Source organism: Nerophis lumbriciformis, linkage group LG10, assembly GCF_033978685.3.
Source record: "Nerophis lumbriciformis linkage group LG10, RoL_Nlum_v2.1, whole genome shotgun sequence".
Classification (NCBI taxonomy): Eukaryota; Metazoa; Chordata; class Actinopteri; order Syngnathiformes; family Syngnathidae; genus Nerophis; species Nerophis lumbriciformis.
In genome coordinates this window covers 54803009-54828309 of record NC_084557.2, presented here as the reverse complement: position 1 = coordinate 54828309, position 25301 = coordinate 54803009, and the positions used below count along the sequence as shown (strand labels likewise).

At 38.8% G+C, this 25301-nt stretch overlaps 1 protein-coding gene across 8 annotated transcripts in view; it reads left to right on the top strand.

Moving 5' to 3' along the window:
- srpk2 (SRSF protein kinase 2) overlaps nt 1-25301 on the top strand; it is an 88051-nt gene that overhangs the window by 12728 nt on the left and 50022 nt on the right. Inside the window, exon 1 of one of the 8 annotated variants that reach the window (XM_061969389.2) lies at nt 4845-5244. The exons of the other annotated variants lie outside the window; for them this stretch is intronic. Within the exon in view, the coding sequence (XP_061825373.2) occupies nt 5207-5244 (38 nt within the window). The 5' untranslated portion in view covers nt 4845-5206. Of the gene's footprint in view, nt 1-4844; nt 5245-25301 lie in introns of those variants that run through there. 8 annotated transcript variants of the gene reach the window in all.

Below are 25301 nucleotides of genomic sequence, written 5' to 3'. Positions count from 1 at the left end.
ACTAAAGATCATCAGGTAACTTAAAGAAAGACTAAAGATCATCAGGTAACTTAAAGAAAGACTAAAGATCATCAGGTGACCTAAAGAAAGACTAAAGATCATCAGGTAACTTAAAGAAAGACTAAAGATCATCAGGTGACTTAAAGAAAGACTAAAGATCATCAGGTAACTTAAAGAAAGACTAAAGATCATCAGGTGACTTAAAGAAAGACTAAAGATCATCAGGTAACTTAAAGAAAGACTAAAGATCATCAGGTTACTCAAGCATGTGGTCAATATGTCATAGATGTGAGCTGCTGGCCACACATAATTATAATCACACCGTCTTTCTGCATGTGGGCATTTATTCCACTTGAGTTCAATGTTTATTATTATTATTATTATTATTATTATAATAGCTGCTGACACCAACACACATACAGTATATCCTCTTATTATTCTCTTTCATTCATTGCTGCGTGTTTTTGTCCACCAGCAAGTGTGTGTGTGTGTGTGTGTGTGTGTGTGTGTGCGTGCGTGCGTGTGTGTGTGTGTGTGTGTGTGTGTGTGTGTGTGTGTGTGTGTGTGTGTGTGTGTGTGTGCATCCTCCTCCGCATCCTCCTCCTCCTCCTCCTCCTCCCCATGCAGGCAGCATGAGGCAATATGGAGAAGTAGGCCACTTAAAGATAGCTTGGGGGGGGCAGCCTCAATACTGACTCCTAAAATATATCTGCTCATGAGAGTCATCTTCATCTTCATCTTCATCTTCATCTTCCCCCACTTCCCTTCTTTTTGTCAGCGGCTTCTTTGGCTCCTCCTTCATCCTTTGCATATACACCTTGGTCACCTCGCTGACACACTGCATTGAAGTGTGTGTGTGTGTGTGTGTGTGTGTGTGTGTGTGTGTGTGTGTGTGTGTGTGTGTGTGTGTGTGTGTGTGTGTGTGTGTGTGTGTGTGTGTGTGTGTGTGTGTGTGTGTGTGTGCATTTCTTCTAGTCCTGCATAATGTGGCCACATCACTGAGCACCCAGTGAGTTTCCCTAAATGCCCTCCTTCATTGAGTTGTATTTCAATGTGGACAAATAGCTCCTATGAAATGTTCCACTGCCCTCTGTATTAATAAGTGGCATAAGTGTATTATTAATAAGTCAGTCATTTGGCAAGTAAATTGGTATTTAGTAGAGAAACTTCTTTTTTTTTTTGCAAATAATCATGAAGTTAGAATTGAATGGCAGCAACACAATGCAAAAAAGGCATTTTTACCACTGTGTTACATGGCCTTTTCTTTTAACAACACCCAGTAAAGGTTTGGGAACTGAGGAGACACATTTTTGAAGTGGAATTCTTGCTTGATGTACAGCTTAAGTTGTTCAACAGTCCGGGGGTCTCCGTTGTGCTATTTTAGGCTTCACATTTTCAATGGGAGACAGGTCTGGACTACAGGCAGGCCAGTCTAGTACCCGCACTCTTTTACTATGAAGCCATGTTGATGTAACACGTGACTTGGCATTGTCTTGCTGAAATAAGCAGGGGCGTCCATGATAACAACATATGTTGCTCCAAAAGCTGTATATACCTTTCAGCATTAATGGTGCCTTCACAGATGTGTAAGTTACCCATGTCTTGGCCACTAATACACCCCCATACCATCACACATGCTGCCTTTTACACTTTCACCCTAGAACAGTCCCCATGCTTCTTTTCCTCTTTGGTCCACAGTTTCCAAAAACAATTTGAAATGTGGACTCGTCAGACCACAGAACACTTTTCCACTTTGTATCAGTCCATCTTAGATGATATCTGGCCCAGCCAAGCGTTTCTGGGTGTTGTTGATAAATGGCTTTGGCTTTGCATAGTAGAGTTTTAACTTGCACTTACAGATGTAGCGACCAACTGTAGTTACTGACAGTGGTTTTCTGAAGTGTTCCTGAGCCCATGTGGTGATATCCTTTACACACCGATGTCGCTTTTTGATGCAGTACCGCCTGAGGGATCCAAGGTGCGTAATATCATGGCTTACGTGCAGTGATTTCTCCACATTCTCTGAACCTTTTGATGATATTACGGAGCGTAGATGGTGAAATCTCTAAATTCCTGGTTGAGAAATGTTGTTCTTAAACAATTTGCTCAGGCATTTGTTGACAAAGTGGTGACCCTCGCCCCGTCCTTGTTTGGGAACGACTGAGCATTTCACGCGTTAGAGTTAGTAATACAGAACACTGAGATAGAACACCAATCTGTACTGAGTGAAAAAGATGAACAATCATATTACAGTATGTGTAAAGTATTATTTCATGTGTTTGTATACAGCTAGTGTGTAGTGTAGTTGGCGTGCTGCGTCAATATTAAAGTAACTCACTACATGGACACTTGTTAGTCTGGTCCAGCTGGCCAGGGATGTTTTTTCCAGTTTTGTTTTAGGTAAGCATTTAATTTATGTTGAAATATTTTTATTTCTCATAAGTATTTTTTTACCATTGAAATTGGAAAGTCAAGAATTTGAAAGTATCCAAAGTAAGTAAACAAACATAAGAAAAGAAAATAGACCCTCAATATATGTTCACAAAAATGTAGCTTAAGTAAATATTGAACATCCTGAAGTGCAGTTACTGGATTTTCCGCACTATAAGGCGCACCTGAAAACCTCCAATTTCCTCAAAAGCTGACAGTGCGCCTTATAATCCGGTGCGCCTTATGTATGGACCAATATTGAGCCACAACAGGTCTCGCAACTACGGTAACTACGCCCACTTCATTTTCCCCCTTCTATGGCTGCTTACCGTAGAAGAAGAAGTTCTTCTTCTTCTACGGGGGAAAGAAGGAGACGGCACAGAGGCAGAAGATGTATTTATTGGGCTTGATGATGCAGTGGAGTGTGTATGCTACTTTGTGTGTGAAGGAAATGTTAGCAGCAAGTGTTGTAGGTGCGTGTTGATATGAATCACAAAGTCTAGTAGGGCAAGGCTGGTGGAAAGTCTGTGAGACAGGTGAAAGGTCCGGGGGCTGGAGAGAGGCGTCAGGGTCCGTGTCCGAGCAAGGGGTCATTATCCAGGAAGGCAGTCACGATCCAGGGGGAAGTCCAGGGAATCGAGATGCACAGCTCGAATCCAAGGAGGCGGAGGGAATACTGAAGGAAGACGACAAAAGACAAATGAGCACAAGAGCAGAAGGAACACGGAGAGTTGAGTATACAGGGAGAGGAGCCAGAGATGTGATAGCTTACTGTGAACAGAGAACTATGTTCTAGCACCGGATCTCAGGACACGCTGGCTCTTATGGCGTGGAGTCTCATCAAGTGCAGGTGTTATTCCTGATTACTGGTGGGACGGGGGCGGTCTTCCAATCCTGTTGCGGGGAGTCTTGAGGGCTGGCTGTCCCCTGCTTCTCCTGTGCCTTGTCCTCTGCCGGGTGCGTCTGTCTGCGGCCTGCTGCTGGCTCTTCCGGGCGGCGCGGTGGGCCGGGCTCTGGGGTTCCTGTCGTTGGCCGGCCTGGCTGCGTGGGGCCGGTGGTCCCTGGTTCCCTGGGTGCCACACCTGCTGTTTGTGGGTTGGGCTCTCTGGGTGGCTGGGGCCGTACTCTGGCTCCCACACACACTGGGAGTCAAATATATTGTACATACAAATACTCACATACACACCGTTATTCATACATACATACATACATACATACATACCTACGCTCCCACATACATACACAAATACAGTACATACCTACATACTCAAAGTTCGTACATCCACTGTACAAACATACATATACACACAATTGTTATAAGTACACCTCTGCAAAACCATGTATCTTTATTAACATTACAAGAAAGATCGCTTTACAACAAACAATAACTTTTTTAATATTGTTTTAGTCTGTCACAGAAAACATCAGCGATGTAAAATATAAAAAATATATGAAAATATAAAATAATTTGAAAAAAATCCTACAAAATAATGAAAAATACAATTAAATATACATACAACTTGACCAGCAACAATAAATGAGAAGCACAGTACATAAAATACAAAACAGAAAAATACATAAAACAATTTGTGCTGATTTTTTCAAAATAAAAATGACAAAGTCAGGATTAAGGCGACAGTGAGCACATGTTGTGGTTTCAAAGCAGGTTCAAGTCTGATTGTGTTGCCCTCACCACACCATGGTGAGAAGCAGAGTTCAAGTCTGATTGTGTTGCTGCCCTCACCACACCATGTTCAAGTCTGATTGTGATGAAGTGTGTTGAAGGAACATGTGTGACACGTGACTACACTGCTACTATTATTAGGAGGATCTTCTTCAATGGCTGCTGATGTTGTACAAAACACTCTGTGTGGACCTATACTTCCTATTATTCAGTCCGAGGAACCCTTTGTGCAATTCCCTCACACACACACGCACACACACACACACACACACACACACACACACACACACACACACACACACACACACACAGACATGGTGCACCCACGTGCACGCTAATATTGAGGTCAGACCAATGGATGGATGGAGACAGACTCATCATCATCATCATGATGGCGACTGAGCAGTCATGTAGAAGCAGAACCATCTGCACTTCTTTCTGCATCCTCTCCCCCCAAAAAGGCAGACATGGAAGAAAAGATAGAGAGGGAGGAGGGAGTGTGTAGCGTTGCCCTGGGATACAGGATGTGGTAATAAGGCAATTGGGAAGTGATGGAGTGGCGGGGGAGGGACTTTAGGTCAGGAGAGAGAGATACAGAGAGAGAGAGCGCGAGAGAGAGAGAGAGAGAGAGAGAGAGCATCACAAGGCGACACATTAGGCAGGGAGGGTAGGAGAGAGAGAGAGAGATAGAGAGGGAGATAGAGATAGAGGGAGAGAGAGCAGCAGTGGAATGTTGTGTTGTGGTGCACGGCTGCAGAAGACCTGACACTCGGACCTTTTTGTCTCCTTTTCATCGCCTCGTGTGGACTGACTGGCCTTGGAGGACGGGGGGGAGGGCAGGAGGAAGGAGGGGGGTGGGGGTCTCTGACGTCATCAGTCTGGCCATCAGGCTAACGTACTGTGCTGCTTTTTGTCCTCCTCGGAGGAAGAGGACAGGAGAGAGAGAGAGAGAGAGAGTAAGCTCTCCTCTGCTTTCACGCCAACATATGAGCAACATCAACAGAAGGAGAGAGAAATAAACAAAGGCGCCTCCTCCTCCTCCTCCCTTCCATTGCGGTCCCTCGGCCAGCGAGCGGCTCACAGGCTCCGCTCATGTCCGTGAACTCTGAGAAATCCTTGTCCCCGGAAAGGTAACAACCTGCTTCTTACCGTCTACCTTCCTTGTAACCTAGTCATTCTTACCTTCTGCCTTCCTTGTAACCTAGTCATTCTTACCTTCTGCCTTCCTTGTAACTTAGTCCTTGTTAGCTTCCTTGTAACCTAGTCCTTGTAACCTTCCTTGTAACCTAGTCCTTGTTACCTTCCTTGTAACCTAGTCCTTGTTACCTTCTGCCTTCCTTGTAACCTAGTCATTCTTACCTTCTGCCTTCCTTGTAACCTAGTCCTTGTTACCTTCTGCCTTCCTTGTAACCTAGTCATTCTTACCTTCCTTGTAACCTAGTCCTTGTTACCTTCCTTATAACCTAGTCCTTGTTACCTTCTGCCTTCCTTGTAACCTAGTCATTCTTACCTTCTGCCTTCCTTGTAACCTAGTCCTTGTTACCTTCCTTGTAACCTAGTCCTTGTTACCTTCCTTATAACCTAGTCCTTCTTACCTTCTGCCTTCCTTGTAACCTAGTCATTCTTACCTTCTGCCTTCCTTGTAACCTAGTCCTTGTTACCTTCCTTGTAACCTAGTCCTTGTTACCTTCCTTGTAACCTAGTCCTTGTTACCTTCCTTATAACCTAGTCCTTCTTACCTTCTGCCTTCCTTGTAACCTAGTCATTCTTACCTTCTGCCTTCCTTGTAACCTAGTCCTTGTTACCTTCCTTGTAACCTAGTCCTTGTTACCTTCCTTATAACCTAGTCCTTCTTACCTTCTGCCTTCCTTGTAACCTAGTCATTCTTACCTTCTGCCTTCCTTGTAACCTAGTCCTTGTTACCTTCTGCCTTCTTTGTAACCTAGTCATTCTTACCTTCTGCCTTCCTTGTAACCTAGTTCTTGTTACCTTCCTTGTAACCTAGTCCTTCTTACCTTCTGCCTTCCTTGTAACCTAGTCCTTCTTACCTTCTGCCTTCCTTGTAACCTAGTCATTCTTACCTTCTGCCTTCCTTGTAACCTAGTCATTCTTACCTTCCTTGTAACCTTGTCCTTGTTACCATCTGCCTTCCTTGTAACCTTGTCCTTGTTACCTTCTACCTTCCTTGTAACCTAGTCCTTTTATCCACAATAGAATAAAGAACAACAATGCAGTTGTAAATAAGTTGTATGTATAAACAACATACCATCCATTACTTCTCCAGTTGAGGTCTGGGCTCTTCCCCAAAGGACTTAGGACTGATCAATCACGGAACATTTTCACTGAACACATTTCTGTTTTTCTCCAGTTTCCAGCGAGCTTGTTTAGTTCTTACGTGTTTGACTGAAGACAATGTTCCACTTGTCCAAGCTCCTCACACATATATACTTGTCTATACATACTTATATATGTCTATATATACAAACCCCGTTTCCATATGAGTTGGGAAATTGTGTTAGATGTAAATATAAACGGAATACAATGATTTGCAAATCCTTTTCAAGCCATATTCAGTTGAATATGCTACAAAGACAACATATTTGATGTTTAAACTCATAAACTTTTATTTTTTTTGCAAATAATCATTAACTTTAGAATTTGATGGCAGCAACACGTGACAAAGAAGTTGGGAAAGGTGGCAATAAATACTGATAAAGTTGAGGAATGCTCATCAAACACTTATTTGGAACATCCCACAGGTGTGCAGGCTAATTGGGAACAGGTGGGTGCCATGATTGGGTATAAAACAGCTTTCACAAGAAAGGATAGGGCGAGGTACACCCCTTTGTCCACAACTGCGTGAGCAAATAGTCAAACAGTTTAAGAACAACGTTTCTCAAAGTGCAATTGCAAATGCAAAAAAAAAACAAAAACAAAGTGCAATTGCAAGAAATGTAGGGATTTCAACATCTACGCTCCATAATATCATCAAAAGGTTCAGAGAATGTGGAGAAATCACTCCACGTAAGCGGCATGGCCGGAAACCAACATTGAATGACCGTGACCTTCCATCCTTCAGACGGCACTGTATCAAAAAGCGACATCAATCTCTAAAGGATATCACCACATGGGCTCAGGAACACTTCAGAAAACCACTGTCACTAAATACAGTTGGTCGCTACATCTGTAAGTGCAAGTTAAAGCTCTACTATGCAAAGCCAAAGCCATTTATCAACAACACCCAGAAACGCCGCCGGCTTCTCTGGGCACGATATCATCTAAGATGGACTCATGCAAAGTGGAAAAGTGTTCTGTGGTCTGACGAGTCCACATTTCAAATTGTTTTTGGAAATATTCGACATCGTGTCATCCGGACCAAAGGGGAAGTGAACCATCCAGACTGTTATAGGCGCAAAGTGTAAAAGCCAGCATGTGTGATGGTATGGGGGTGCATTAGTGGCCAAGACATGGGTAACTTACACATCTGTGAAGGCACCATTAATGCTGAAAGGTACATACAGCTTTTGGAGCAACATATGCTGCCATCTAAGCGCTGTCTTTTTCATGGACGCCCCTGCTTATTTCAGCAAGACAATGCCAAACCACATTCAGCACGTGTTACAACGGCGGGGCTTCGTAAAAAAAGAGTGCGGGTATTTTCCTGGCCCGCCTGCAGTCCAGACCTGTCTCCCATCAAAAATGTGTGGCGCATTATGAAGCGTAAAATACGACAGCAGAGACCCCGGACTGTTGAACGACTGAAGCTCTACATAAAACAAGAATGGGAAAGAATTCCACTTTCAAAGCTTCAACAATTAGTTTCCTCAGTTCCCAATCGTTTACTGAGTGTTGTTAAAAGGAAAGGCCATGTAACACAGTGGTGAACATGCCCTTTCCCAACTACTTTGTCACATGTTGCAGCCATGAAATTCTAAGTTAATTATTATTTGCAGAAAAAAAATAAAGTTTATGAGTTTGAACATCAAATATGTTGTCTTTGTAGCATATTCAACTGAATATGGCTTGAACATGATTTGCAAATCATTGTATTCTGTTTATATTTACATCCAACACAATTTCCCAACTCATATGGAAACGGGGTTTGTATATATATATATATATATATATATATATATATATATATATATATATATATATATATATATATATATATATATATATATATATATATATATATATATATATATAGGGTATGTGTATATGTATACATTAGAATGCCACACACATTGAGGGACAGTCCATGCATGGATGCTGTGCTATCATTGAGCATCACTATGATCTACTTTAATATTAACCTTGTATATCCTGGCCTGGGAATCGAACCATATCCGCAGAAACAAAAGACTGATATTCAAGCCACTTCATCTGCAATTTGCGTCCTTATCTCCCTTGGTGTACGTTTTAGTCTGCAACACAAGTACTTTTGAGTGGAGCACTGGACTTTTCTTGTTTGGATTCTTTATTTGTCTTGCTTGTTGGTGACTCATATTGCCGTGTCGAGGCCAACTGGCATCTGACTGCTGTCAATCACTGTCACCTTGACAGGAAGCCAATCAATGCGCTTGTTTGTGCTCTAAAGGGACATTCTTCTGTTTTCCGCCTGCCACCAGTGTTTGACTTGTCTCCATTAAATAGTGTAACATTATTTTTGGAGGTTAAAAAGTGCCGTGGACAAAAACTGCTTTTTAAAAAACTGCAGGTGATACCTCCTGAGAACCAGTGTCCTAAAACCCTAATACACCGTAGAAGAAGTGTTGTCAGTCCACTGACACATGTGGTCAGTCTCAAAGGCAGCAGGAGCGTACGCAGCAAGCATGTCAACATTAGCATCAGGGCTGGACAATGAAGTTAGTTAGCATGTCAACATTAGCATCAGTGCTGCACAATGAAGTTAGTTAGCATGTCAACATTAGCATCAGGGCTGGACAATGAAGTTAGTTAGCATGTCAACATTAGCATCAGTGCTGGACAATGAAGTTAGTTAGCATGTCAACATTAGCATCAGTGCTGGACAATGAAGTTAGTTAGCATGTCAACATTAGCATCAGGGCTGGACAATGAAGTTAGTTAGCATGTCAACATTAGCATCAGTGCTGGACAATGAAGTTAGTTAGCATGTCAACATTAGCATCAGGGCTGGACAATGAAGTTAGTTAGCATGTCAACATTAGCATCAGTGCTGGACAATGAAGTTAGTTAGCATGTCAACATTAGCATCTGGGCTGGACAATGAAGTTAGTTAGCATGTCAACATTAGCATCTGGGCTGGACAATGAAGTTAGTTAGCATGTCAACATTAGCATCTGGGCTGGACAATGAAGTTAGTTAGCATGTCAACATTAGCATCAGGGCTGGACAATGAAGTTAGTTAGCATGTCAACATTAGCATCAGGGCTGGACAATGAAGTTAGTTAGCATGTCAACATTAGCATCAGGTCTGGACAATGAAGTTAGTTAGCATGTCAACATTAGCATCAGGGCTGGACAATGAAGTTAGTTAGCATGTCAACATTAGCATCAGGTCTGGACAATGAAGTTAGTTAGCATGTGCAGCTTGAAGCACTTCCAGCTGCAGTCAAAAGGCGTGTTAGCCACATGCTAACAAAACTGCTAACTGAACATTCTCAGCTGCTCTGCTTCATAACAAAGACGGAACAAGTCACAAACAAAGGCGCTAGAAGATCATCTTCCTTTGTAGCACACTCCAGGTTTTAAAAGCCTGGTTGGAAGTAATGCTTCAGTGTATTTTCAACAACATCAACTTAACATGTTGACTCAACTCAACAAACCCGAGGACTAGGATACTAATAATAAATACTACTAATACAAGTTTCAATCAAAGGAGCTTCTTTTATCTTACCACTTTTTCATGTTTCAGCAATTACTGATACTTCCTGCCAGTGACATGTACTCACCTGGCAGTGCCAGTAACATGTACTCACCTGTTAGTGAGAGTAACATGATAGTGACTCCAGCAGACGTCCAAGCCAAAGACTGAAGTATTTACTGCACTTGGTCCGCCTCCTTTCAGGTGGAGGCAGACCTGAGCCACACTCTCAGGGTAGAAAGTTCTGGTTCTGACGAGAGCTTCGGGCCTGGGAGCAGACAGGATGAGTCAGGTGTGCTCCCATGGTGTGACAAGTACGACCAGGTGCAGATGCCAACCTCACAGCAGGCTTTTGCAAAATACTTCATTTGGAAGTTTCAGTTGAGTTTATTTGGAGGACAAGTTTGTATGGACTTGTATTGACTACAGAGGATTTACTGTCACAATGACAGGAAGTGCAATTCTGCTCAATTCCTTCTAGGGTTGGAATTGGGGGTTAAATCACCAAAATGATTCCCGGGCGCGGCCACCGCTGCTGCCCACTGCTCCCCTCACCTCCCAGGGGGTGATCAAGGCTGATGGGTCAAATGCAGAGAATAATCTCGCCACACCTAGTGTGTGTGTGACAATCATTGGTACTTTAACTTTAACTTTAACTTTAGTCAAGAAACAGGAAGAAGTTGTCATTTTTAGCAAAGCATATACTAAACATTCTAGTTTCTGTCATTTTGAATACTTAAAAACATTTTTTCACTGATTTCCATCATTTAAAAGTCAACATTTTGATTGAATAAAAAAAAGTATCAATTTCAAATCTGTTTTATAGAAGATACTTTCGTCCTTAATTGTCCATCAAATGTCATCCAAATACAAGCGAAGTTGGGAGAGTGGCCGTGCCAGCAAGCAGAGGGTTGCTGGTTCAATCCCCACCTTCTACCATCCTAGTCACGTCCATTGTGTCCTTGAGCAAGACACTTCACCCTTGCTCCTGATGGGTGCTGGTTAGCGCCTTGCATGGCAGCTCCCGCCATCAGTGTGTGAATGTGTGTGTGAATGGGTAAATGTGGAAATAGTGTCAAAGCGCTTTGAGTACCTTGAAGGTAGAAAAGCGCTATACAAGTATAACCCATTTATCATTTATTATTTATTTATTTATTGACAAAGTGTACATGAGCTTTAGTATTGCTATGAAATACATAAACCATGTGTGGAATTGACTGTAGAATGCAGTAATCCCTCCATCCATCCATTTTCTACCGCTTGTCCCTTCCGGGGGTGCTGGAGCCTATCCCAGTTGCATTCGGGCGGAAGGTGGGGTACACCCTGGACAAGTCACCACAGTAATCCCTCGTCCATCTTAATTAGTTCCAGGCCTGGCCCTGGTTAATTAATATATGCCAAGTAGGAATTATTTTTATAAATGCAATATTTTCACAGCTAGAACATAAAAACTGTTTATGGCCTAACCTTCTAAATGAGAGGTGAGCAAACATCTTGGCTCAGTCTTCTTTTAAATTTGACTGACATGTCAAACAAACACATTTTATATCTGTTGGAAGTAAGAGTAGACTTCCCAAACACGGACTATTACTATGCTATTACTGTGCTATTACTATGCTATTACTGTGCTATTACTATGCTATTACTATGCTATTACTATGCTATTACTGTGTTATTACTATACTATTACTATGCTATTACTATGTTATTACTGTGCTATTACTATGCTATTACTGTGTTATTACTATACTATTACTATGCTATTACTATGCTGTTACTATGTTATTACTGTGCTATTACTATGCTATTACTATGCTATTACTGTGCTATTACTGTGCTATTACTATGCTATTACTGTGCTATTACTGTGCTATTACTGTGCTATTACTATGCTATTACTATGCTATTACTGTGCTATTACTGTGCTATTACTGTGCTATTACTATGCTATTACTGTGCTATTACTAAGCTATTACTGTGCTATCACTGTGCTATTACTATGCTATTACTATGCTATTACTGTGCTATTACTGTGCTATTACTATGCTATTAGTATGCTATTACGATGCTATTACTATGCTATTAATATGCTATTACTGTGCTATTACTATGCTATTACTGTGCTATTACTGTGCTATTACTGTGCTATTACTATGATATTACTGTGCTATTACTATGCTATTACTATGCTAATACTGTGCTATTACTGTGCTATTACTGTGCTATTACTATGCTATTACTGTGCTACTACTATGTTATTACTATGCTATTACTGTGCTATTACTATGCTATTACTATGCTATTACTGTGCTATTACTGTGCTATTACTGTGCTATTATTGTGCTATTACTGTGCTTTTACTATGCTATTAATGTGCTATTACTATGCTATTACTATGCTATTACTGTGCTATTACTGTGCTATTACTGTGCTATTACTATGCTATTACTGTGCTATTACTATACTATTACTGTGCTATTGCTAAGCTATTACTGTGCTATTACTGTGCTATTACTATGCTATTACTGTGCTATTACTGTGCTAATACTGTGCTATTACTATGCTATTAGTATGCTATTACGGTGCTATTACTGTGCTATTACTATGCTATTACTGTGCTATTACTGTGCTATTACTGTGCTATTACTGTGCTATAACTATGCTATTACTATGCTATTACTGTGCTATTACTATGCTATTACTATGCTATTACTGTGCTATTACTATGCTATTACTGTGCTATTACTGTGCTATTACTATGTTATTGCTGTGCTATTACTATGCTATTACTGTGCTATTACTATGCTATTACTGTGCTATTACTGTGCTATTATTGTGCTATTACTGTGCTATTACTATGCTATTGTGCTATTACTGTGCTATTACTAGGCTATTATTGTGCTATTACTATGCTATTACTGTGCTATTACTATGCTATTAATATGCTATTACTGTGCTATTACTATATTACTATGCTATTACTGTGCTATTACTATGCTATTACTGTGCTATTACTATGCTATTACTGTGATATTACTATGTTATTACTGTGCTATTACTGTGCTATTACTATGCTATTACTATGCTATTACTGTGCTATTACTAAGCTATTACTGTGCTATTACTGTGTTATTACTATGCTATTAATATGCTATTACTGTGCTATTACTATGCTATTACTGTGCTATTACTGTGCTATTGTGCTATTACTGTGCTATTACTGTGCTATTACTATGCTATTACTATGCTACTGTGCTATTACTATGCTATTACTGTGCTATTAATATGCTATTACTGTGGTATTACTGTGCTATTACTTTGCAATTACTATGCTATTACTGTGCTATTACTATGCTATTACTGTGATATTACTGTGCTATTACTATGCTATTACTATGCTATTACTATGCTATTACTGTGTTATTACTATACTATTACTATGCTATTACTATGCTATTACTATGTTATTACTGTGCTATTACTATGCTATTACTGTGTTATTACTATACTATTACTATGCTATTACTATGCTATTACTATGTTATTACTGTGCTATTACTATGCTATTACTATGCTATTACTGTGCTATTACTGTGCTATTACTGTGCTATTACTATGCTATTACTGTGCTATTACTGTGCTATTACTGTGCTATTACTATGCTATTACTATGCTATTACTGTGCTATTACTGTGCTATTACTGTGCTATTACTATGCTATTACTATGCTATTACTGTGCTATTACTAAGCTATTACTGTGCTATCACTGTGCTATTACTATGCTATTACTATGCTATTACTGTGCTATTACTGTGCTATTACTATGCTATTAGTATGCTATTACGATGCTATTACTATGCTATTAATATGCTATTACTGTGCTATTACTATGCTATTACTGTGCTATTACTGTGCTATTACTGTGCTATTACTATGATATTACTGTGCTATTACTATGCTATTACTATGCTAATACTGTGCTATTACTGTGCTATTACTGTGCTATTACTATGCTATTACTGTGCTACTACTATGTTATTACTATGCTATTACTGTGCTATTACTATGCTATTACTATGCTATTACTGTGCTATTACTGTGCTATTACTGTGCTATTATTGTGCTATTACTGTGCTTTTACTATGCTATTAATGTGCTATTACTATGCTATTACTATGCTATTACTGTGCTATTACTGTGCTATTACTGTGCTATTACTATGCTATTACTGTGCTATTACTATACTATTACTGTGCTATTGCTAAGCTATTACTGTGCTATTACTGTGCTATTACTATGCTATTACTGTGCTATTACTGTGCTAATACTGTGCTATTACTATGCTATTAGTATGCTATTACGGTGCTATTACTGTGCTATTACTATGCTATTACTGTGCTATTACTGTGCTATTACTGTGCTATTACTGTGCTATAACTATGCTATTACTATGCTATTACTGTGCTATTACTATGCTATTACTATGCTATTACTGTGCTATTACTATGTTATTGCTGTGCTATTACTGTGCTATTACTATGTTATTACTATGCTATTACTGTGCTACTACTGTGCTATTACTATGCTATTACTGTGCTATTACTATGCTATTATTGTGCTATTACTGTGCTATTACTATGCTATTGTGCTATTACTGTGCTATTACTAGGCTATTATTGTGCTATTACTATGCTATTACTGTGCTATTACTATGCTATTAATATGCTATTACTGTGCTATTACTATATTACTATGCTATTACTGTGCTATTACTATGCTATTACTGTGCTATTACTATGCTATTACTGTGATATTACTATGTTATTACTGTGCTATTACTGTGCTATTACTATGCTATTACTATGCTATTACTGTGCTATTACTAAGCTATTACTGTGCTATTACTGTGTTATTACTATGCTATTAATATGCTATTACTGTGCTATTACTATGCTATTACTGTGCTATTACTGTGCTATTGTGCTATTACTGTGCTATTACTGTGCTATTACTATGCTATTACTATGCTACTGTGCTATTACTATGCTATTACTGTGCTATTAATATGCTATTACTGTGGTATTACTGTGCTATTACTTTGCAATTACTATGCTATTACTGTGCTATTACTATGCTATTACTGTGATATTACTGTGCTATTACTATGCTATTACTGTGCTATTACTATGCTATTACAATGCTACTGTGCTATTACTATGCTATTACTGTGCTATTACTGTGCTATTACTGTGCTACTGTGCTATTATTGTTCTATTACTGTGCTATTATTGTGCTATTACTATGCTATTACCATGCTACTGTGCTATTACTGTGCTATTACTATGCTATTACTGTGCTATTACTGTGCTATTACTATGCTATTAGTATGCTATGCTACTGTGCTATTACTGTGCTATTACTATGCTATTACTATGCTATTACTGTGCTATTACTATGCTATTACTAGGCTACTGTGCTATTACTATGCTATTACTATGCTATTACTGTGCTATTACTATGCTATTACTGTGCTATTACTATGCTATTACTGTGATATTACTATGCTATTACTGTGCTATTACTATGCTATTAGTATGCTGTGCTACTGTGCTATTACTGTGCTATTACTATGCTATTACTATGCTATTACTGTGCTATTACTGTGCTATTACTATGCTATTACTATGCTACTGTGCTATTACTATGCTATTACTATGCTATTACTGTGCTATTACTATGCTTTTACTGTGCTATTACTATGCTATTACTGTGATATTACTATGCTATTACTGTGCTATTACTATGCTATTAGTATGCTATTACTATGCTACTGTCCTCCTACTATGCTATTACTATGCTATTACTGTGCTATTACTATGCTATTACTGTGCTATTACTATGCTATTACTGTGATATTACTATGCTATTACTGTGCTATTACTATGCTATTAGTATGCTATGCTACTGTGCTATTACTGTGCTATTACTATGCTCTTACTATGCTATTACTGTGCTATTACTGTGCTATTACTGTGCTATTACTATGCTATTACTATGCTATTACTGTGCTATTACTATGCTATTACTGTGCTATTACTATGCTATTACTGTGCTATTACTATGCTATTACTATGCTATTACTATGCTATTACTATGCTATTACTGTGCTATTACTGTGCTATTACTGTGCTATTACTATGCTATTACTATGCTATTAGTATGCTATTACTGTGCTATTACTATGCTATTACTATGCTATTACTGTGCTATTACTATGCTATTAGTATGCTATTACTATGCTATTACTGTGCTATTACTGTGCTATTACTGTGCTATTACTATGTTGCCAATACTACTGTCATATGTTGTTTATATTGTTGGTTAGGTCTCATAGTTGCCAATACTACTGTCATATGTTGTTTATATTGTTGGTTAGGTCTCATAGTTGCCAATACTACTGTCATATGTTGTTTATATCGTTGGTTAGGTCTCATAGTTGCCAATACTACTGTCATATGTTGTTTATATTGTTGGTTAGGTGTCATAGTTGCCAATACTACTGTCATATGTTGTTTATATTGTTGGTTAGGTCTCATAGTTGCCAATACTACTGTCATATGTTGTTTATATTGTTGGTTAGGTCTCATAGTTGCCAATACTACTGTCATATGTTGTTTATATTGTTGGTTAGGTCTCATAGTTGCCAATACTACTGTCATATGTTGTTTATATTGTTGGTTAGGTGTCATAGTTGCCAATACTACTGTCATATGTTGTTTATATTGTTGGTTAGGTCTCATAGTTGCCAATACTACTGTCATATGTTGTATATATTGTTGGTTAGGTCTCATAGTTGCCAATACTACTGTCATATGTTGTTTATATTGTTGGTTAGGTGTCATAGTTGCCAATACTACTGTCATATGTTGTTTATATTGTTGGTTAGGTCTCATAGTTGCCAATACTACTGTCATATGTTGTCTATATTGTTGTACTTGAAAATGACCAAGTTAGGCCAAGAACGTGTGAGAAAACTGGTGTGACATTTTGCTCTGCAACCTTTCAAGCGCGAGAAGTGACTGCACACCAATAATTGGGAATTCATGGAATTTCAATTCCACTTCTTTAAGTTTTATTCCTGTTTGCAATTTGGAATTTGGGAGACATTCTAAATTCTATTCATGGTTTTGCACAAGCCTGGACTTTTTGTATTTGCTTTATTTATTTCCTGTGTCACTAACACATTTGTATCATGATGCAAAAGACAAATGTCCACTGCAGAGAAGAACCTGTCCAGAGCTCGTAGGTAATCTCCACCTTGTTACATAACTTCTTCACAATTGGTGTTCAAAACCAACAAATCATTTTGAGGAATATTTTCTCTCATTTTTCCCCTTACTTGCGCCCTCTCTTGGACAATTGGCATCTTAAATGTGGATGAAAGTGCAGGGATTGCAGAATGCACACGTCTCGTCTCTCCACCACTTCTTTGTTGGGCCTCGCACTCGTCTGGCTGTAATTAACGCTGCTGCATTGTTGCATTGGCCAAGAGATACACTACTGTCAAATAACCACACAGCTCAGTGTTTGTCCTCACCAATGCCTGCCATTCATATCAGCTTTTATCCCTAACATACTTTATTTGTCGTATGACTAGGGAGTGTTACTCAGGTATTTATACAGAACTATGAGGGTTGTTTTCACTTTGCTATGGAATACTATAGTTAAGTGGGAAAAAAATACCCCCCATAAAGTGATTGTGTGTGTGTGTGTGTGTGTGTGTGTGTGTGTGTGTGTGTGTGTGTGTGTGTGTGTGTGTGTGTGTGTGTGTGTAAGCTACTGTCACAGTCCTACTCTTGAACCGCTTCAATTGGTCAAAACGTGCACTCCTGCTGTGTTTACTTGTATACTGTGTACATAGTCGATAGTGTGCCTTATAACTCGGTGCGCCTAATGTACGGAATAATTCTGGTTGCGCTTACCAATTTTGAAGCTATTTTATTTGGTACATGGTGTAATGATAAGTGTGACCAGTAGATGGCAGTCACACATAAGAGATACGTGTGGACTGCAAGATGATGCCAGTAAGCAACAGCAAAACTTTAAATGTTCCATTGAGAATATAGAACATTACACACGGCGCTCAAGAATCTGTCAAAATGTTTGAGTACGACTTTGAAGCCACACCGCTTGATGGATCGTCGGAGCATTATAGCTACCATAGTCAGACGTACTGTGCTTCAACATACAGTATTATTATGGTGTGTGTAAAAGGACCCCAAAATGGCAGTTAAAAGGAGAGATTATCTGGAGTTTTGTTTTGCAATAATATGCAAAAGCAACTTTTCTTACGTTCTGGTACCTGCTGATGGGTATTTGGGATCTGCATAGATCCTGAAAATTTGTGCACTTCCGCCATTGTAGTCCGTGCCGCACCATAGTTGATAAGTTTATTCTTCTTGTTATGGGACATTCATCCTCCGCTATTGCCATTTCCCATTTCTAATATAAAGTAGTGTACAGTTGTAACTTATATCCATCTGTAGACTCGCTATGGAAGAGCTAAAAGCAGCGGCACAACAAAGAGAAGACGCTGTCCAAGTGGAGGCACGTAAATAAGAGCGCCCACAAAACGGTGCATCCTGTCAGAAAGTGAGTTGAAGATGATGTGTAAAACATCATCTATGCAACTTTTTGAGCAAAGAAGCACCATCACATGTTATGTAGACCACAAGGAAGTCTTTTACTTTTAGAAAACATTCATAATAGTATGACTCCTTTAATGCGTTTTATAATCCGGTGTGCCTTCCATCTACTATGAAAATAGACCTGCTCATCTGCAATGCGCCTTATAATCCGATGCGCCATATGGTCTGAAAAATAGGATTATCATATATTTCATTCACTACTCACTTGTCATTGAAATAAATAAATCAATATTTCCAACAATAACATCTGAGCCAGTGAAACACATACAGACTAAAACCTCGGTGAAGCAGAAGAAACACAGAAGTGTGTTTTCTAATCATGGGTCTATTTATTTTAGTTATTAAAAAGAAAAAATTGCTCAAAATATTTCAGACTTTTTGAGTACATTCAACAAAATATCCCAAATAATGATGATTGTTCCATCTGTAATGTAATGATTGTAAAAGATGTGCCTTGCATGTATGCCAGCAAGTCTTTTGAGCACAAGCAACATGTTGTTGATGTTGTTGCAGGGCAGGAAGTCCTTCCAACTGCTCCTACTTTTGATGAGGTACTCAGTATTTGCTGACTTGTGACTGGAGGTGAGCACATTTCAATGGGAACGTAGAGAATAAGATCCAAAGTAGCAAAAGTTTGCCAGTGTAGAAGCACCTCCTTTATTTTAGGTCTCTCATTTTGTGAGTAAAAGCCAGCTAATTCTTCTGTCTACATCTCCATCTGGGATGGAGACGCTTGCATGCAAACATTCTAGAAAACATGCAGTTTGCACACAGTCAGACCGACAGACTGGAGGATTTGTGAGTGCAGGAGCAAATGGACTAAAGAGAGGCGGCTCGAAAAAGACGACACAGACAGTTTGTGTTCTTACCAGGGAATATGAAGTCACATTTGCACACATCAAGGCTGTCCTAACTTTTTCACTTGGGCTAAAAAAATGTGATTGAGGGCTGAAAGTGGACAAAGTAACTATATATATATATATATATATATATATATATATATATATATATATATATATATATATATATATATATATATATATATATATATATGTATGTGTGGGAAAAAAATCACAAGACTACTTCATCTCTACAGGCCTGTTTCATGAGGGGGTTCCCTCAATCATCAGGAGATTTTAATGGGAGCATTCACATACCATGGTTTATATAGGGCACAGAGTGGGTGGGTACAGGCTGGCGTAGGGGCGTGGTGATTGGCTCATGTGTTACCTAGGAGGTGTTTCCGTCTGTGGCGGCATGCTGTTACAATTTCGCGGCGCTTGTTGAGGGATGACAGGTCTGGACGGTATATAATCTATAGCCCACCCACTCTGTGCCCTATATAAACCATGGTATGTGAATGCTCCCATTAAAATCTCCTGATGATTGAGGGAACCCCCTCATGAAACAGGCCTGTAGAGATGAAGTAGTCTTGTGATTTTTTTCCCACACATACATATATTGCGCTCTACTACGGTATCGAGCACTATTTTTTGGATAACCTTATTAACACATATATATATATATGTATATATATATAATATATATATATATATATATATATATATATATATATATATATATATATATATATATATATATATATATATATATATGTCTTAATAAGGTTATCCAAAAAATAGTGCTCGATACCGTAGTAGAGCGCAATATATGTATGTGTGCATATATATATATATATATATATATATATATATATATATATATATATATATATATATATATATATGTCTTAATAAGGTTATCCAAAAAATAGTGCTCGATACCGTAAAAAAAAAATCACAAGACTATTTCATCTCTACAGGCCTGTTTCATGAGGGGGGGTACCCTCAATCATCAGGAGATTTTAATGGGAGCATTCGCATACCATGGTTTATATAGGGCACAGAGTGGGTGGGTACAGGCTGGCTTAGGGGCGTGGTGATTGGCTCATGTGTTACCTAGGAGGTGTTTCCGTCTATGGCGGCATGCTGTTACAATTTCGCTGCGCTTGTTGAGGGATGACAGGTCTGGACGGTAAATAATAAACAGTTTCTCTTTCAAGCATAGGTTGCATCTTTTATTACCACTATTGTAAGGTGTGCTGGATGCAAGAATTTGCCATGTTATTGAATATTCAACATTATTGTCTTTGAGGTCCCAAATGTGTTTGCTGAGTTCTGTGGTATTTCGCAGGTTTTTGTTCCTGAAAGAAGCCTTGTGATTGTTCCATCTGGTTTTGAATTCTCCCTCGGTTAATCCTACATATGTGTCGGATGTGTTAATGTCCTTGCGTATTACCTTAGATTGGTAGACAACTGATGCTTGTAAGCACCCCCCGTTGAGAGGGCAATCAGGTTTCTTTCGACAGTTACAGTCTTTGTTGGTTTTGGAGTCGCTCTGTCCGGGGGCCGACGGCTCATTTGCAATTGTTTTGTTGTGGTTTGAGATGATTTGTCGTATATTGTTCATGCAGCTGTAGCTCAATTTAATGTTGTTCTTGTTGAATACTTTTCTTAGGGTGTTGTCTTTGGGAAAGTGTTTGTCAATCAGATTGAGGAATTTGTGTCCAATGTTAGTTGAGACGTTTTTGCTGTATGGGGGGTTGTACCAGATGATGTCGTTTCGTTTTCTGTTCTTTTTCGGTTGGTTTCCTGGCGTGGGTTCATAGGTGAGGGTGAAATTGTATCCGCTTTCATCAATGGCTTTTTGGTACGGGGGGGTTGCTTGGTCAAATTCAGCTTTGCTAGATGACAGCATCGATAGCCTTTTATTAATTCCGGTAGGTATTCTTTTCGTGGTGGTGGGTGGGTGGTTGCTGTCATGGTGCACGTATTGGAGTGTTGTGTTGGGTTTCGTGAATGGTTGGTAGCTGTTATTTTATATATGTATATGTATATGTATATGTGACCATGTGTGTTGACTTTTTGTGTTTTTTCGCACCATGACTAGGGTAGGTTGTCTGCATAGGGTCCTATAAGTCAATGCGGCACATTGACTTATATGACCCTAGGTTCCTGAAACTGAAATGTTTCGCAGGCCAAATTGAAGATGTCGGTGGTGTATCATGTTGCTTCTCGTATTTACTTGTGTAAGTGCGGTGTCACCACACCAAACCTTTTGTTTTGTCTGCGCTGCCGTGTGTCCTACCTAAAACATAGATGACAAATCCATTTAAAGCAGGAGTTGATTCAATGTGACTGAAACAAAATGTGGGTTAAAACATCACAACGTCTGACCGGCTTGATGTGTGGTCCTGGAAACAGTCCAGCAGGAGGTGGCGACTTTGCCATGCAGTACCAGACCAAAGAGCTTTGATTGTCTCTTAGAAACCTCACTCAAAACGTTATTAGTAGATTTTAAAGCGGAACAGCACTTTTTTGGGAATTTTGCCTATCTTTCACAATCATATGAGAGACAAGCAAACAAAAAGTGTTTGTTTTGGTTCGTTCTTGGTGGCTAGCAATGCAGCTAATGTTAGCAATCAAGTCTACGTTTAAATAAATTTAAAAATGCATTCAAAAACCATCAACAATACTTCATTTATGTTGTGTAGCATGTATTATAACAAACTGTAGCAACATTGTTATTGTAAGAGTGAACACTGAGGAACTCTTTTTCTAGCGTACTAACACGTCAGCGTGCTACGGTATTAGCTGTATAAGCTAACTACGGCAAGAGATAAGATAGCTTCTACAAAAACACAAAACAAGTTAGAGTTAGTAACACACAACAACACTGTGATAGAACACCAATCTGTACTGAGTGAGAAACATGAACAATCATATTGCAGTATGTGTAAAGTATTATTTCATGTGTTGTTTGTACACAGCTAGCCAGACAGCAGATGCTGATCCACACATGATGTGATGCACGTAACATGATCAATGGAAAGTGTGATCAGTCACCGTGTTATTGTCATGATTTTGATACCACGGTACTTACAGTATAATACTGTTACATTCCTAGTTAATATTGTTGTGAGTTGTCTTATTTCCTTGTAGTGGAGATGAAAACAAATACTTTGAAGCTACCTGTACCTCATCTCTCCTCCTCTCTTCTGCCATTCCAAATGCATGTTGTTGACGTTGTTGATTGTTGTTGTTGACGTCCACATCCACTACTTGACATTGCAGAACATTGTTGTTGTTGTTGACGTCAACATCCACTACTTGACATTGCAGAACATTGTTGTTGTTGACGTCCACATCCACTACTTGACATTACAGAACATTGTTGTTGTTGTTGACGTCCACATCCACTACTTGACATTGCAGAACATTGTTGTTGTTGACGTCCACATCCACTACTTGACATTGCAGAACGTTGTTGTTGTTGTTGACGTCCACATCCACTACTTGACATTGCAGAACATTGTTGTTGTTGACGTCCACATCCACTACTTGACATTGCAGAACGTTGTTGTTGTTGTTGACGTCCACATCCACTACTTGACATTGCAGAACATTGTTGTTGTTGACGTCCACATCCACTACTTGACATTGCAGAACATTGTTGTTGTTGACGTCCACATCCACTACTTGACATTGCAGAACATTGTTGTTGTTGTTGACGTCCACATCCACTACTTGACATTGCAGAACATTGTTGTTGTTGTTGTTGTTGAAGCAGCAGCTTCTGTGGTCAACTGCTCTTCCTTTAGGCATGTGTGTAATCTGAAGGCCAGTCATAATCACTTTGACTCGTTTACTTCATGAATCTTAACACATCATTTGAGATTTAGTTTGATACATTTTTTCATGTTGCTTTTTTAAAACGTGAATTGTCTCTTCTAGTCCAATCACGTCTTGTGTTTGTTTCTAAAAGTTGCAGTATCTATTGTTCCTGACTTCTTGAATGGTTTTTGAGGTCCTTGTGCTGCTGATGTAGTCGAGCAATCATTCTGGTTGCACTAGAAGTCTTTGTTGTCTGTTACCAAGTCTGCCATTATTACAACACACACAAGCGTTTTGTATCAGGAAGTAAAACACATGTTGCTAGAAGTCAGACGTGCGCTGCTATGGAAACAGAAATCAATGCACCAAAATATTAGTTCCGGCAATGATTTTGTTATGAAGGTGTCTGTTACTACATTATATATATACTTGCAGTATGTATATTGTACATATTACATATTGTTATGAAGGTGTCTGTTACTACATTATATATATACTTGCAGTGTGTATATTGTACATATTACATATTGTTATGAAGGTGTCTGTTACTACATTATATATATACTTGCAGTGTGTATATTGTACATATTACATATTGTTATGAAGGTGTCTGTTACTACATTATATATATACTTGCAGTGTGTATATTGTACATATTACATATTGTTATGAAGGTGTCTGTTACTACATTATATATATACTTGCAGTGTGTATATTGTACATATTACATATTGTTATGAAGGTGTCTGTTACTACATTATATATATACGTGCAGTGTTTATATTGTACATATTACATATTGTTATGAAGGTGTCTGTTACTACATTATATATATACTTGCAGTGTGTATATTGTACATATTACATATTGTTATGAAGGTGTCTTTTACTACATTAAAAATATACTTGCAGTGTGTATATTGTACATATTACATATTGTTATGAAGGTGTCTGTTACTACATTATATATATACTTGCAGTGTGTATATTGTACATATTACATATTGTTATGAAGGGGTCTGTTACTACATTATATATATACTTGCAGTGTGTATATTGTACATATTACATATTGTTATGAAGGTGTCTGTTACTACATTATAAATATACTTGCAGTGTGTATATAAAACGTTGATGGAGGGTTTTGAAGTTGTTTTAGAGGCTTTGAAGGCTCCAAGTTGTAAAGAAAATATGTGATGATCATATTGATGTAGTATACATTATAGGTGTTTCAACCAACCAACAAGGGTGACTTCCATGAGCTGCATCTTCCAAGCGTTTTTACCATCTTTAAAATCCTACAAGAAAAGAGGTGTGTTCTTGTCTCTCATAATGTTTGTGAACCATAAACAACATTCCAAAAAAAGTGCAGTTCCCTTTAGAAATGGTAAAGCACACCCCGTGCTGGTATGTTGCCAATGTTGAATTAGAAATGATGTTTGCTATGATCATTTGTCAAAGGTTTTAGTCAATAAAGAAGGATCCAAGTTTGAATAATGGTGTGTGTGCGCTGTCAACACATTAGTGTTCTTCAAGGTTGAGGTGAGAGGTGAAAAAGCGAGGCGATGACAAAGTGAGGGATGGAAGGTAGAAGTAGATTGATGGCTGTCCTCCATTAGCCGACCACACCACACATGCAGGCTGAAATGTTCCATCTCATCTCCTCTTTCATCTATTGGACACCACTTGAAACTCAAGTTGCAAGAGCTCATATTTGGACTTCTTCCTTGTCGTCTTTCAACCAGCGTCCTCTGCAGTGGACGGGAAAGTAGCCCTGCTTTGCATGGCCACAGGAGGGTATGTCTTCATCACTGAGATGCACCATTCTGGGTTCCAACCTCATCTCTGACCCCTTCATGCCAAGCTGCCATGTCCATGCTTGTGTGGGGACTCCTTTTCATCACATAATCCAACCTTCGGCATCAAAGAGACATTTCCCCCCAAACAAAACCCGCCTA